This window comes from Mytilus trossulus, chromosome 5 (assembly GCF_036588685.1).
Source record: "Mytilus trossulus isolate FHL-02 chromosome 5, PNRI_Mtr1.1.1.hap1, whole genome shotgun sequence".
NCBI lineage: Eukaryota > Metazoa > Mollusca > Bivalvia > Mytilida > Mytilidae > Mytilus > Mytilus trossulus.
In genome coordinates, this window is record NC_086377.1 from 77,900,856 (window position 1) to 77,916,540 (window position 15,685).

General features: G+C 34.2%; 2 protein-coding genes across 2 annotated transcripts in view; both read left to right on the plus strand.

Annotated features, from left to right (window-relative positions):
* LOC134718328 (ankyrin repeat domain-containing protein 50-like) overlaps nucleotides 1-8,872 on the plus strand; it is a 33,602-nt gene extending 24,730 nt beyond the window's left edge. Inside the window, exon 9 of the mRNA XM_063580823.1 lies at nucleotides 8,729-8,872. Coding sequence (XP_063436893.1) covers nucleotides 8,729-8,872 — 144 coding nt within the window. The remainder of the gene's footprint in view (nucleotides 1-8,728) is intronic.
* Nucleotides 8,873-9,835: 963 nt separating this feature from the next.
* Nucleotides 9,836-15,685, plus strand: part of LOC134719178 (uncharacterized) — a 31,362-nt gene continuing 25,512 nt past the window's right edge. The window contains exons 1-2 of the mRNA XM_063582150.1: nucleotides 9,836-10,026; nucleotides 10,504-10,983. Coding sequence (XP_063438220.1) covers nucleotides 9,858-10,026; nucleotides 10,504-10,983 — 649 coding nt within the window. The 5' untranslated portion in view covers nucleotides 9,836-9,857. The remainder of the gene's footprint in view (nucleotides 10,027-10,503; nucleotides 10,984-15,685) is intronic.

Below are 15,685 nucleotides of genomic sequence, written 5' to 3' on the forward strand. Positions count from 1 at the left end.
GTATAATATAATCAAACTGAGGATGTTAATGTGATGTATGCCTTTTTGTGCTTCTTCGTTACATTTGTTGTTTTTATAGTGATTAAGATGATAACACAATGTTTACTGCTGTACCCCTATTTTTGACATTTTTACCTATTATGTCTGTTTGTTTTGTTCACGCATCGGTGACAATATAATGGAATTTGCGACTGTCTATACAAGTGAGAGGTTTAGCTAGGTATAAAACCAGGTTCAATCCACCATTTTCTACATTTGAAAATGCCTGTACCAAGTCAGGAATATGACAGTTCTTGTCCATTCGTTTTTGATGCGTTTTGTTATTTGATTTTGCCATGTGATAATGGACTTTCCGAATTGATTTTCCTCTGAGTTCAGTATTTTTGTGATTTTACTTTTTTCAAACGAAAGGATACTTCCGAGAACACCACGCCTGGTTATAACAAACTGAAAATGTTTGGGGACATATTTTAGATTTTTAAAACGTTCCAAAAAAAACCAAAAACTTATGCAACCATTTCCAGAGGTTCAAATGTTCTTATTATACAATTTAAGCTTGAAATACATTTTGATCGATTTTAAGTGTTATTCTTTTACCCAGGCTAAGAGCTATCGCGAAAACTGTCATTTCTTTTAAGAAAATGAAAAGAGTGAAATTCAGCTTATAATAAAGGCAGTTTCTGCGTCATGCAGGTACGCGTGGCATAATTGGACTTCTTAGGGTACGCGTAACCGCCAAATATTCATATATTATTGGATAGAGATAATTGTGTATTAAACTGGTAAATTATCAAAATAAGTGAAACACAGAGATTTTAAGATATGAGATGTCAACATACAATCAGTAATCCGATTTCATTTTTAGCTCACCTGGCCCGAAGGGCCAAGTGAGCTTTTCTCATCACTTGGCGTCCGGCGTCGTCCGTCGTCGTCCGTCGTCGTCCGTCGTCGTCCGTCGTCGTCGTCGTCCGTCGTCGTTAACTTTTACAAAAATCTTCTCCTCTGAAACTACTGGGCCAAATCAAACCAAACTTGGCCACAATCATCATTGGGGTATCTAGTTTAAAAAATGTGTGGCGTGACCCGGTCAACCAACCAAGATGGCCGCCACGGCTAAAAATAGAACATAGGGGTAAAATGCAGTTTTTGGCTTATAACTCAAAAACCAAAGCATTTAGAGCAAATCTGACATGGGGTAAAAATGTTTATCAGGTCAAGATCTATCTGCCCTGAAATTTTCAGATGAATCGGTCAATCGGTTATTGGGTTGCTGCCCCTGAATTGGTAATTTTGAAGAAATTTTGCTGTTTTTGGTTATTATCTTGAATATTATTATAGTTAGAGATAAACTGTAAACAGCAATAATGTTCAGCAAAGTAAGATCTACAAATAAGTCAACATGACCAAAATGGTCATTTGACCCGTTTAGGAGTTATTGCCCTTTATAGTCAATTTTTAACCATTTTTCGTTAATTAAAGTAATCTTTTACAAAAATCTTCTCCTCTGAAACTACTTGGCCAAATTAATCCAAACTTGGCCACAATCATCTTTGGGGTATCTAGTTTAAAAAATGTGTGGCGTGACCTGGTCAACCAACCAAGATGGCCGCCACGGCTAAAAATAGAACAAAGGGGTAAAATGCAGTTTTTGGCTTATAACTCAAAAACCAAAGCATTTTGAGGAAATCTGACATGGGATAAAAATGTTTATAAGGTCAAGATCTATCTGCCCTAAAATTTTCAGATGAATCGGTCAATCGGCTGTTGGGTTGCTGCCCCTGAATTGGTAATTTTGAGGAAATTTTGCTGTTTTTTGTTATTATCTTGAATATTGTTATAGATAGAGATAAACTGTAAACAGCAATAATGTTCAGCAAAGTAAGATCTACAAATAAGTCAACATGACCAAAATGGTCAGTTGACCCGTTTAGGAGTTATTGCCCTTTATAGTCAATTTTTAACCATTTTTCGTAAATTAAAGTAATCTTTTACAAAAATCTTCTCCTCTAAAACTACTTGGCCAAATTAATCCAAACTTGGCCACAATCATCTTTGGGGTATCTAGTTTAAAAAATGTGTGGCGTGACCTGGTCAACCAACCAAGATGGCCGCCACGGCTAAAAATAGAACATAGGGGTAAAATGCAGTTTTTGGCTTATAACTCAAAAACCAAAGCATTTAGAGCAAATCTGACATGGGATAAAAATGTTTATCAGGTCAAGATCTATCTGCCCTGAAATTTTCAGATGAATCGGTCAATCCGTTGTTGGGTTGCTGCCCCTGAATTGGTAATTTTGAGGAAATTTTGCTGTTTTTGGTTATTATCTTGAATATTATTATAGATAGAGATAAATTGTAAACAGCAATAATGTTCAGCAAAGTAAGATCTACAAATAAGTCAACATGACCAAAATGGTCAGTTGACCCCTTTAGGAGTTATTGCCCTTTATAGTCAATCTTTAACCATTTTTCATAAATCTAAGTAATCTTTTACAAAATCTCCACTGAAACTACTAGGCCACAATCATCTTTGGGGTATCTAGTTTGAAAAATGTGTCCGATGACCTGGTCATTCAACTAAGATGGCTTCCACGGCTAAAAATAGAACATAGGGGTAAAATGCAGTTTTTTGCTTATAACTATGAAACCAAACCATCTAGAGCAAATCTGACAAGAAGTTAAATTGTTAATCAAGTCAATATCTATCTGCCCTGAATTTTTCAGATGAATTGGACAACTGGTTGTTGGGTTGCTGCCCTCCAATTGGTAATTTTTAAAGAAATTTTGCCGTTTTTGGTTATCTTGAATACTATAATAGATAGCGATAAACTGTAAACAGCAATAATGTTCAGCAAAGTAAGATCTACAAATAAGTCAACATGACCTAAATGGTCAATTGACCCCTTAAGGAGTTATTGCCCTTTATAGTCAATTTTTAACAATTTTCATTAATTTGGTAAATTTATGTAAATTTTTACCAAATATAGTTCTCTGTTACTAATGGGCAAAGTTCATGATAGATATAATTGTAAGAAGCAAAATCGTTCAGTAAAGTAAGAACTTCAAACACATCACCATCACCAAAATACAATTTTGTCATGAATCCATTTGTGTCCTTTGTTTAATATGCACATAGACCAAGGTGAGCGACACAGGCTCTTTAGAGCCTCTAGTTACTACATCCCTAATACGCTTTTGTAGAAACGATCCTGGCTAGTTTTTGAATATTTTTCTTTAAATATTAACTATAATTATTGATTATCTATGCATATATATAACAAATTATTTATTCAAATAAATTAGTTCATCATATATAACCGTGACTTAATCTTTATTTTAAATTCTAAATATGAAGACCTGAAACGGAATTAGCAAGCAATTATTCCGGCGTTCTTAATGAATATATAATTATTAATTTGTTGTTGGTCCAGAGGTTGTTGGTCTAGACGTGAAACTTGTTGTCGGTCCAGAAATTGTTGGTCTAGAGGTGGAATTTGTTGTCCGCCCTGAGGTTGTTCGTCTAGAGGTGGAATTTGTTGTCGGCCCTGAAGTTGTTGGTCCAGAGGTGAAATTTGTTGGTCCTGGGGATACGGTAGTTGGTCCCAGTATTGATGATTGTGGTGTAGTTGGAGGCATTGCCCTTAACAAACTTTGGCAAGTTTAAATATAATAAATTTTTATTTAGATTGTTTTTTTACAATGCCATCAATAAACAGATTATATACCCGTTCATTATGTGTTATTGCGAACCACAGAGTTGTCTGCTCTTGACCAAGGTATTTAAACTTTTGTAAGTTTACCTGTCCCATTGAATCAATACTATAGCAATTGCTCTCTGTGTAGTTTATTCATTTGATACCTTAAATTTCTTCTTGGAGAAATCTATCGTTCATTGATTAATTTACCTGACCCAAAAATATCCTCGTTTTTGGTTGAAATACATGTATAAAATTGAGAATGGAAATGGGGAATGTGTCAAAGAGACAACAACCCGACCAAAATAAAAAACACACAACAGCAGAAGGTCACCAACAGGTCTTCAATGTAGCGAGAAATTCCCGCACCCGGAGGCGTCCTTCAGCTGGCCCCTAAACAAATATATACTAGTTCAGGGATAATGAACGCCATACTAATTTCCAAATTGTACACAAGAAACTAAAATTTAAATAATACAAGACTAACAAAGGCCAGAGGCTCCTGACTTGGGACAGGCGCAAAAATGCGGCGGGGTTAAACATGTTTGTGAGATCTCAACCCTCCCCCTATACCTCTAACCAGTGTAGAAAAGTAAAAGCATAACAATACGCACATTAAAATTCAGTTCAAGAGAAGTCCGAGTCTGATGTCAGAAGATGTAACCAAAGAAAATAAACAAAATGACAATAATACATAAATAACAACAGACTACTAGCAGTTAACTGACATGCTAGCTCCAGACTTCAATTAAACTGACTGAAAGATTATGATTTCATCATATGAACATCAGGCACAATCCTTCCCGTAAGGGGTTTAGTATCATACCATCATAACATATATGAGAAGAACATAACCCGTGTCATGCCAACAACTGTTTTTAGAATAAATGTGTTTAGTTCCGACGCAAAGACCTTATCAGTGACTCAATATTAACGCCAAAATATGCAATCTTTAATGACTTGACAACAGTATCGTAATTATATCCCTTCTTAATAAGTCTATTCAAAGGTTTTGTAAGTTTATGAGGTGAATACTGACACCTTTGTGCTTTATAAAGAATATTTCCATAAAAAATTGGATGTGAAATACCTGAACGTATAAAAAGTCTGCATGTTGAGCTATATTTACGAATGATGTCTTTATACCGATGATAAAATTTAGTAAATGTTTTGACTAGTTTGTGATATCGAAAACCCTGGTGTAATAATTTTTCAGTAATACATAAATTTCTCTCGTTAAAATCTAAAACATTGTTACATACACGAGCGAATCATAAACTGCATATGATACAGTATTTATTCAATATCAATAATATATTTTCAATCTGTACATTATAAACACTGATTCAATTATAAAAAAGTTTATTTCGGATTTCCAATAAGTTAAAGGAAGATTTGCATTCAGTACAGCTTTCATTGGTTGGACTGTATACTTCAGACATCAGACAATTCAATGCAATTACACCAAACCAGTCATATAAAATATATAGGCCTAAAGTCTGTCAAAGGAGGTTATAAATGATTTGTGACAATGCAAATACTAGATTTTAGAATATAAATGAATAACGTTAACCAATGAATTCAAAATACTAATAACTATTCAAATTCACAAATAGGTACTGAATAAACATCATGTAAATCATTAAATAAAGAAACATGAAATTTATAGTTTTAAAAAAGGGAAATAACAATGAACATTCTGAAACTGATTATACTAGTAAAGGAGACAACTACATATGCACTTTCATATTTAGTCAACGTGCATCACTATGTATTATCTATAAATTATGTGGCGAAGCGAAATGATTTTGTTCAATACAATGACTGTACCTATTATAACAAATAGATGCAAACAACAGAATCAAATGTGGAAATAGGCAAAGAATTACGGTCAATTCAAGATAATTGTCTGTGTCTAGTCAAAATAAGTTGTGATTGCATTGCGCATTTCAACTTCCTGTAAAATATAGAGTTATTGTCCTTTAAATCTGAGATTCACTTGTTGTCGAGTATCCAGTTGCGAGTTGCGAGTATCGAGTTGCAAGTTACAAAAGTCGAGTTGCGAGTTAAGAAAGTCGAATTGCGAGTTACGAAAGTGGAGTTGCGAGTTCAGAAAGTCGAGTTGCGAGTTACAAAAGTCCAGTTGCGAGTTAAAAAAGTCGAGTTGCGTGTTACAAAAGTCTAGTTGCGAGTTAAGAAAGTCGAGTTGGGAGTTATGAAAGTCGAGTTGCCGAGCCTGGCAATAATCGTTAGGGACCGCAAAATTTATTCTTTGGCAGTCAGACACTCAAAATTGTGGACATTAAAATTATATATGTCTACATTGGCTAGAGATACAGGGGAAATGATGTGCGTGCATAAAACAAGTTTAAACCCGCTGCATTTTTATGTCTGACCTTAGTCAGGAACCTTTAGCCTTTGTTGCTCTTGTATATTTTTTTTATTTTTGTTCATCTTTATATTTAGGAGCATAGAATGGCGTAAATATTCTTGATCTAAAGATATATAACACTGTGTTTCGGGGCCTGCTTGGGGCTCCCTCTAGGTGTGTGATTTCTCGTTGTGTTGAAGACCAAATGGCGTTCGGTTGAATTGCATATTTTGGTTGGGTTGCTGTCTCTTTGACTCATTCCCCGATTTTATTCTTTGGTCTATGCATGTAGCCATCAAAGATACTATTGTAAAAAATACATTTGCGCCATTTTACAGGTAAGGTTTAATTGGAAAATTTAAAATGTTTAGTGCTACATCGTGAATAAGATTTTTTTTTAAGTATTCCTCCTGGGTATTGGGTAACTTATAAAACTGAGTCACTTAGGTTTAAAATTATATAGTGTTCACACGTTTGAGATTGTCAATTATGAATTAATTAGAAAAACGGTTTCAGTTAGTTTTCTAAGAATTCAATTTGGATTGTTCCATATTCGGGAAACTAAAGATGATACTATGGTAATAACATCTGATGCAGGAGGTAACGGTCATACTGCCATGATGTCCATAGAGATGTTCGAAATGTAAAGCCCCGATCACAACAGATCGTACGATTTTTTGTCGTGGAAGATCAATAAAAAAGTTGTCGTGCAAAATCAAATGTCAAAAAAATATGTAGAGAGGTCACATCAGCTACGACATGTCTACGATGGTTCCACGATGGGTACAGTACAGGAAATAAGAATTGTAATTATACTGTTGTGGGTTTGTCGCAAATGAGTCTTGTGAAAGCCGTGCGACTGTCGTATAACAATCGTGAGTTTTTGGTTCTATTTTTCAGATTTTCATGTCATGGAAATATGCGTGTTACCGTTGTGTCACTGTCGAACGACTGTCGCACAACAGTCGTGTGTCACTCGTACGTTTGACTCCGAAATGCTAGTATATAAACATGATAAAGAAGGCCCGATTTATTGCGTGCCATTTGCCATTTGCTTTCAATATTGTTCAGTGTCATCATAAGTTTGGTCCAAATAAACGGCGTTATTCCATATTGGTATCATTTTAGTAAGTTTCTCGTTATGAATTGGATTTTGAATAAAAAAGCATATTCACTTCAGAAAGTGTTATTCACCACGCTAAACGTCACACCCTTTTACATGCAACGTAATGTATGGTAAAATGTTTCATGTAAAATTTGTTTTGGTATATGTTTGTCATTAAATACATTTTTTTTTCTCGGAATATGGAACAAAACAGTTACTGTCTTTTGTTTCGGTAAATATGGGGTTTAATTGACTTTGGAATAACTGATATTCACTTCGGCCGTCGGACTCAGTGAATATCATGTTTTTCAAAAGTCAAGAAAACCGCTTATTTACCTCATCAAAAGACAGTAACTGTATATTATTCGTATTATATGAAAAAGAAGATGTGGTATGATTGCCAATGAGACAACTGTCCACAAGAAACCAAAATGACATAGAAATTAACAACTATAGGTCACCATACGGCCTTCATAAATGAGCAAAGCCCATACCCCATAGTCAGCTATAAAAGGCCCCGAAATGACAATGTAAAACAAATCAAACGAGAAAACTAACGGCCTTATTTATATAAAAAAATAAAAAAATTGATACACAACTATTGAACAATATTAAAACATATTACATTTATAGTTACCTTTAAAACTAAGGGCTTGGACATTTTAACCTAGAATAGTTAATGACATGGACATGATTTCCTAGATTGATACACAACTCTTTCGTTTTGTCTTTAACAATATTAAAACATATTACATTCATATTCACCTTTTAAAATTAATGGCATGGACATTTTAACCTAAGACTATTAATGGCATGGACATGATTCCATAGCAAAATTAGTCTGGGGACATAAATTTTATCAAAAATATAACTATGCAACTCTTAAACATTACTAAAACATAACATCTGAATTTCCATGGTTTAAATGTAATTAAATATTATAGGATTTTATAGGACATGATTACCTAGGAAAATTAGTGTGGGGACATATATTAATAACATCGGACCAAATATACTAGTAAATTCTGTAACCATGGACTTTTTATACTAGCAATATTTGTCCCCCTAGACATATTTTACCAGGACAAATTTATCACTTACACACGCATGCTTTGTTTATCAAATGTGAATCGATCCTCAAAAATATTTTTGTAACTCGCAACTTGACTTTTGTAACTCGCAACTCGACTTTTTTAACTCGCAACTCGACTTTCGTAACTCGCAACTCGACTTTCTTAACTCACAACTCGACTTTTGTAACTCGTAACTCGACTTTCTTAACTCGCAACTCGACTTTCTTAACTCGCGACTCGGCTTTCTTAACTCGCAACTCAACTTTTGTAACTCGCAACTCAACTTTCGTAACTCGCAACTAGACTTTTTTTACTCGACTTTTTTAACTCGCAACTCGACTATCTTAACTCGCAACTTGTAACTCGACTATATGAAACCCTCTTTAAATCTACTGGCAGATAGAAAGGCTATTAGAATGTATATATGTATTAAACTATTTGACACATGGGGCATGATAGTTTATAGCATATTTTTCTTTTGTAGACTGTCATGTCAAAGACATCCCCAGAAGTAACTCCTGACACCCATTTACAGGAATCTGCAGCACCAGTAGTTGAAGGTAAAGCTCTAATGTTAATTATTCAGATATTGGCTGAAATGATTTATAATTACTTGTTTCTAATATAGGGAAACCTTGATATCTGCTTATAATGTTATAATGAAAAAACCCAGCAAATTGATGGGAAAAGTGAAATAGGCTATTGATGAAGATTGATTGATTACAGATCACATAATTTTTTTTAATCTGTGCATGTCCGTAAATAAACAAATAAACAGACTCATACATCAGCACGTAGACATATTGACACACTGACAGATTTAACACATTAACAGATTTATATATCAACACATTGGCATATCGATGCATTTACAGATCGACATAATAATAGACTCCTACATCAACACATTGACATATTGGAACACTTACAGATTAACATATCACTAGACTCAAACGTCAACACAATAACATATTGAAACACTGACAGATCAACATTTTTACACTCATACATCATCAGGATGATAGATCAACACATTAACAGACATATTGACACACTGACAGATCAACATATTACAAGACTCAAACTTCAACAAATTGACATATCGACACACTGACAGATCAACTCTTTAACACACATTTGTCATCACACTGATAGATCAACACATTGATATATTGACACACTAACATATCAACATATAAACAGATTCATACATCAACACATTGACATATAGACACACTGACAGCTGAATACATAAACAGACTTGTACATTAACACATTGACATATTGAAACATTGACAGATCAACACTTTAGCACACATACATCATTACACTGACAGATCAATACACAAACAGGCTAATACATCAACACAAAGACATAAAGACATTCTGACATATTTAACATATTGACATATCGAAAAATGACATATCAACATATTAACCAACAAATGAGGAAAAATTATCTATGAGTTTGTGTATGGATACATTTTTTTTCTCAACATGAACACATCAAAACTTTCCATTTTTTTTAATTTTTTTTAGATTCAATCGGAAAAGGGCAACAGTCTGCCATGTTAAATCGTTTATTAGGGAAGGGCAGCTATGAATCATTTGACATGAGATGCATGGTAACCGGTCAATTTTCTGTTGGGAAAACGACTCTTGTGAAGCTGTTAGCTGGGGATGTCCTTCCAGAAGGGCGACATCCAACTGATGGGATTTCTCTGGTAGAAGGTCGCTGTGGCCTCGACATTCAGTCAAAAGAGTGGATTCTTGTTGATCCAGGTGAGAAAGAGCACAAGTAGAATATCTGACCACATTTAAAATATACTCTATTGCATGGACTGCGCTTTCAGCAGACATGTTATAGCACTGATTTAAATAGTTTCACATTGTAGCCATTTTTTGTGCCTTCTATTCACGCACCATATTAATTCAATATCAAATCTGATTTGTGTATGAAAATCTTAACATTTTACTAATCTTATTAGAAAGATGTTAAGGTTTTATATTTTGAAATTGAATTTAAATGTTAAAATTATGCAATGAATTAACATTTATTTTCCATAATCAATAATTTCATCAATCAATCAGTTAAAATATGACTCTCTTTAAAATGTGTTAATAGCATTATATGAATGTTACACCTGATAAGATATGATTCTTATTTTAATTCTGATTTTTCTTACATTCTTCACTTGGTTTTGACAGCCTGCACCTGTTTTGGATTTGATTTGCATGATGTATTAAATATAATTTCAGACTCTTACAATGCCCTAGATGTTGTGTACCATAAGGTTTTAATGACCTCTCTGGAAGAAGAGGAGGAGAGTGAAGTTACCAACAAAGCTTCAGATACAAGCCCAACTGGTTATGCCAAAGCTACACTTTCCTCTTTGCCCTCAGAACAGTCTGCAACAGCACAATCTCTACCATCTACGAAATCCTCCAATGTGCCTCACACAGTAAACCAGATGGAACAGAAAATGAGAACAAGAATGACTAAAGAAGAAATAAGAAAGAAAATGGAAAAAGTCCTCAAAAGTGGGAAGTATAAAATGAAAGTTGGACGTCTTATCTTCTGGGATTTTGGTGGACAATACGTTTATTTAACAACACACCAGACCTTCATGACATTCCGAGCGTTGTTTCTTGTAGTATTTGATGGGAGCAAAGATTTGCATGAACAGGTCCCTGATGTGATGTGTTTTCCAGGGCAGCACATGACGCCAACGCCAGCAGGTAATATGCATGTTATTTACACTCCGATAATGCAAACAGGATACATTTCTATAACAGCAAGGGATAATTAAAAAAATAATTAAATTTGTCTTTTCTAAATATTTAAGAAAACCTAAATGTTTACGTAACTTGTTTACATTGCCACTTTGAGTTTGTCACAAACTACCATATTAACCTCAATATGTCTCACATTTTGAAACATTAATATGAGGTTATACAATAATATTTATCAAAGATTCCAGGTTTTATTTTTTGTATGTTGGAAAGTGTTTTGTATACACAAAAATGATCAGTTAAATTTGAATCAAAATGAGTGGCCAACTCTTTTAGGAAGTTAGAGCATGAGCAAACAACTGAACATTTTCAAATCAGTCGGCAGAACAATAGAATGACATCATGATATATTGTGATAAAGCGCTTTCCTGAAAATTTCTTTAGATTTTGCATGAGTGAATTTTCACAAAAAGGAGCTGATGATTTTATCATAAGCATGACCAGAGTGTTGCACTTATTGACAGACAACATCATATTTATATACCACCACAACACATTTTTGCGGTCGTATATTGGTTTGACGTTTGCTTCAATGTCATCATCCTAAGACACTTTACTTTTCGCACATTAACTGTAGTTTAAGTAAATGCATTTCTATGAAATTTTACCATACACTTCAATACCACAAAAAGGAAGGTTGGGATGGATTTTGGGGGTTATGGTACACGCTGTTAAGGAATTAGGGGCCAAAAAAGGGCCAAAAATAAGCATTTTTGTAACTTCCAGACATTAACTTGTGTGTTAGTGAATTGATCTCTCTGACCTTGTACCACAAGGTTCCATATCACAAAGGGAAGGCTGGGATTGATTCAGGGGGTAATTGCCTCAAAATTTTAGGAATAAGGGGCCAAAAAAGAAGCAAAAACAAGCTTTTTTCGAGTTGTACTAATAGTACTAAAAGGTTCCACAAAGGTGAAGCTGGAATTGAGTTTGGGGGGAATTGCCGGAAACGCTTAGGAATTAAGGGCCGAAAAGGGGCCGAAAATTAGCATTTTTTCTAGTTTCCAGACAATAAATTGTGTTCTAGTGTATGGATCTCTCTGAAATTGTACTGAAAGGTACCACACCACAATGGGAAGGGTGGGATTGATATTGAGGGTAATTTCCTCAAATTTTTTGGAATAAGGGGCCAAAAAGGGTAAAAAAACATGCATTTTTTTAGTTTCATGACAATAACTTGTGTGTAAGTGTATGGTTCTTTCTGAAATTGTACTACAAGGTTCCATCACAAAGGAAAGGCTCGGTTTGATTTTGTGTCCAAAAAGGGGCAAAAAAAACATGCCTTTTTCTAGTTTCCAGACAGTAACTTGTGTTCAATTGTATGGATCTTCCTGCAATTGTGCTGCAAGGTATTATACCACAAAGTGAAGGCTGGAATTGAGTTTGGGGTGATGAATCATAAGGGATATTTTTTTTCTTTAAAATTTTAAGTTGGTTATTTCTGATATATATATTAAAGCAAAAAATAATGATATGGCAGGAGATACACACCAAACAGGATATGTAAATTATTATATTAAGTATTGTGCAATAGCAAGAAATTTTCAATTGCACAGTTTTGCGCAACAGCAAGAAATCTTCAATTGCACAGTATTGCACAAAAAACAAGAAATCTTCAATTGTACAGTATTGTGCATTAGCAAGAAATCTTCATTTGCACAGTATTGCACAATAGCAAGAAATATCCAATTACACAAAATTGCGCAATAGCTAGAAATATTCAATTTCACAGTATTGCGCAATAGCAAGAACTATTGAATTGCACTGTATTGCGCAATTGCAAGAAATATTCAATTGCACAGTATTGTACAATTGCAAGAAATATTCAATTGCACAGTATTGTGCAAGAGCAAGAGATCTTCAATTGAAAGTTATTACAAATATTTTTAACCAATTTTTTTTTTTTTAGATAATTCACAACATTTTTTTAGTGTCTGAAACCTATATTATGTCAAAAATTTGATAACAATACAAATTCAGACAGTATCAAGCTTGAATTTTGTGTCCAAACATGCACAAACTGTTCAGGGTTCGACCTCTGCGGTTGTATGTATGTGCGTACCTTGCAAGGTCCTCATGTCAGTCAGACAGTTTTCACTTGACCTCGACCTCATTTCATGGATCAGTGAGCAAGGTTAAGTTTTGATGGTCTAGTATATTTGGTGTATGGAAGAATTCTAAGGTGTACATGTCCAAGTGGCAGGTGTGATCTGACCTTGACCTCATTTCATGGTTCGGTAATTATAGTTAAATTTTTGTGTTTTGGTCGTTTTTAGCTCACCTGGCCCATCACTTGGCGTCCGGCGTCCGTCGTCCGGCGTTAGCTTTTACAATAATCTTCTCCTCTGAAACTACTGGGCTAAATCAAACCTAACTTGGCCACAGTCATCATTGGGGTATCTAGTTTAAAAAATGTGTGGCGTGACCCGGTCATCCAATCAAGATGGCCGTCACGGCTAAAAATAGAACATAGGGGTAAAATGCAGTTTTTGGCTTATAACTCAAAAACCAAAGCATTTAGAGGAAATCTGAAATGGGGTAAAAATGCTTATCAGGTCAAGATCTATCTGCCCTGAAATTTTCAGATGAATCGGTTAACCTGTTGTTGGGTTGCTGCCCCTGAATTGGTAATTTTGAGGAAATTTTGCTGTTTTTGGTTATTATCTTGAATATTATTATAGATAGAGATAAACTGTTAACAGTAATAATGTTCAGCAAAGTTAGATTTACAAATAATTTAACATGACCGAAATGGTCAGTTGATCCCTTTAGGAGTTATTGCCCTTTATAGTCAAGTTTTAACCATTTTTCATAAATCTAAGTAATCTTTTACAAAAATCTTCTCCTCTGAAACTACTGAGCCAAATTAATCCAAACTTTGCCACAATCATCTTTGGGATATCTAGTTTAAAAAATGTGTGGCGTGACCCGGTCAACCAACCAAGATGGCCGCCACGGCTAAAAATAGAACATAGGGGTAAAATGCAGTTTTTGGCTTATAACTCAAAAACCAAAGCATTTTGAGGAAATTTGACAAGGATAAAAATGTTTATCAGGTCAATATCTATCTGCCCTGAAATTTTCAGATGAATTGGACAATCGGTTGTTGGCTTGCTGCCCTCCAATTGGTAATTTTTAAAGAAATTTTGCCGTTTTTGGTTATTATCTTGAATACTATTATAGATAGAGATAAACTGTAAACAGCAATAATGTTCAACAAAGTAAGATCTACAAATAAGTCAACATGACCTAAATGGTCAATTGACCCCTTAAGGAGTTATTGCCCTTCATAGTCAATTTTTAACAATTTTCATTAATTCGGTAAATTTATGTAAATTTTTACCAAATATTTTTCTCTGTTACTAATGGGCAAGGTTCATTATAGATATAATTGTAAGAAGCAAGAACGTTCAGTAAAGTAAGAACTTCAAACACATCACATCACCAAAATACAATTTTGTCATAAATCCATTTGTGTCCTTTGTTTAATATGCACATAGACCAGGGTGAGCGACACAGGCTCTTTAGAGCCTCTAGTTTTTATACTGTATGCCATTGGTCTACAATATTTGGTATATGAAATGATTGTAGGGTGGACATGTCCAACAGACAATTTCATAGAAATTGATCCAATATCCACCCATTTAGGTGTGAATCATATCTCTGGCCTACTGTTTGCAATAGCACGAATTGTTCTAAATAATAAGAATGTTCTTATTCCGGGCATACAAACAATGCCCTATTTGGCAAAACCTTTTCAACTTTTGATCTTCAGTGCTGTACAACTTTGTACTTTTTTCACTTTCGATCTTTTATATCTGGGCGTCACTGGTGAGTCTTGTGTGGACAAGACGCGTTTTTGGAGTATTGAATTTTAAACCTATTGCTTTTTGTTATATATAAATCATGTTTTTCTTTGTCGAATATGTTCCCCTATTTATTTGTATTGTAGTCCTGTAATATTATGTTGTCATTTCAATGTTATATTTAACTTTGCCATTAAAGTGCGAGATTAGGCATGCCATAAAACCAGGTTCAACCCACCACTTTTATTCCCCTTTAAAAGTGTCCTTGGAATGAAATGGTTTGAGTTTTTATGAAGATATCGGAATTTTTCGGTTTTCTTTGTAAAACATTTCAGGTCTAAAACACCAGTATTTTTAAAGCGTTCGCCCTTGAAGATTTCTAGGTCTAGACATTTTACATTGTTTTATGGGCTGTTTATTGCATAAATAATTTTTTAAGAGATTGGAGAGCTTTTAAGGATTGAGTTTATGTGAGTGTAAATAGCAATGTCACATATTTCAGGGGAAGCTGTTGCTCCCATTGAAGCTCCAATGATTTGTCGATATGAATTTCCGTGAAATGTAAATTCATTATTGGAAAGAATGAGTTTTGTTATTTCAATCAGAAAATTGTTGGTAGGTTTTGTTATAGAATATTCAATTTTGTCATGTTCATCAAGCGTTTTGGTAGTGCTTTTGTGATTTCTTCAAATCTGAGATTGGTATATATAGTGATGTTATATCATATGTAACAAGTAGTACATTATTATCAAATGTACAGTTTTCAATATTTCTGATTAACTGTATCAGAAATGTATGTTTTTTTGTGTTTTCACTAAGGGAAGTAAGAAATAATCTAAGTA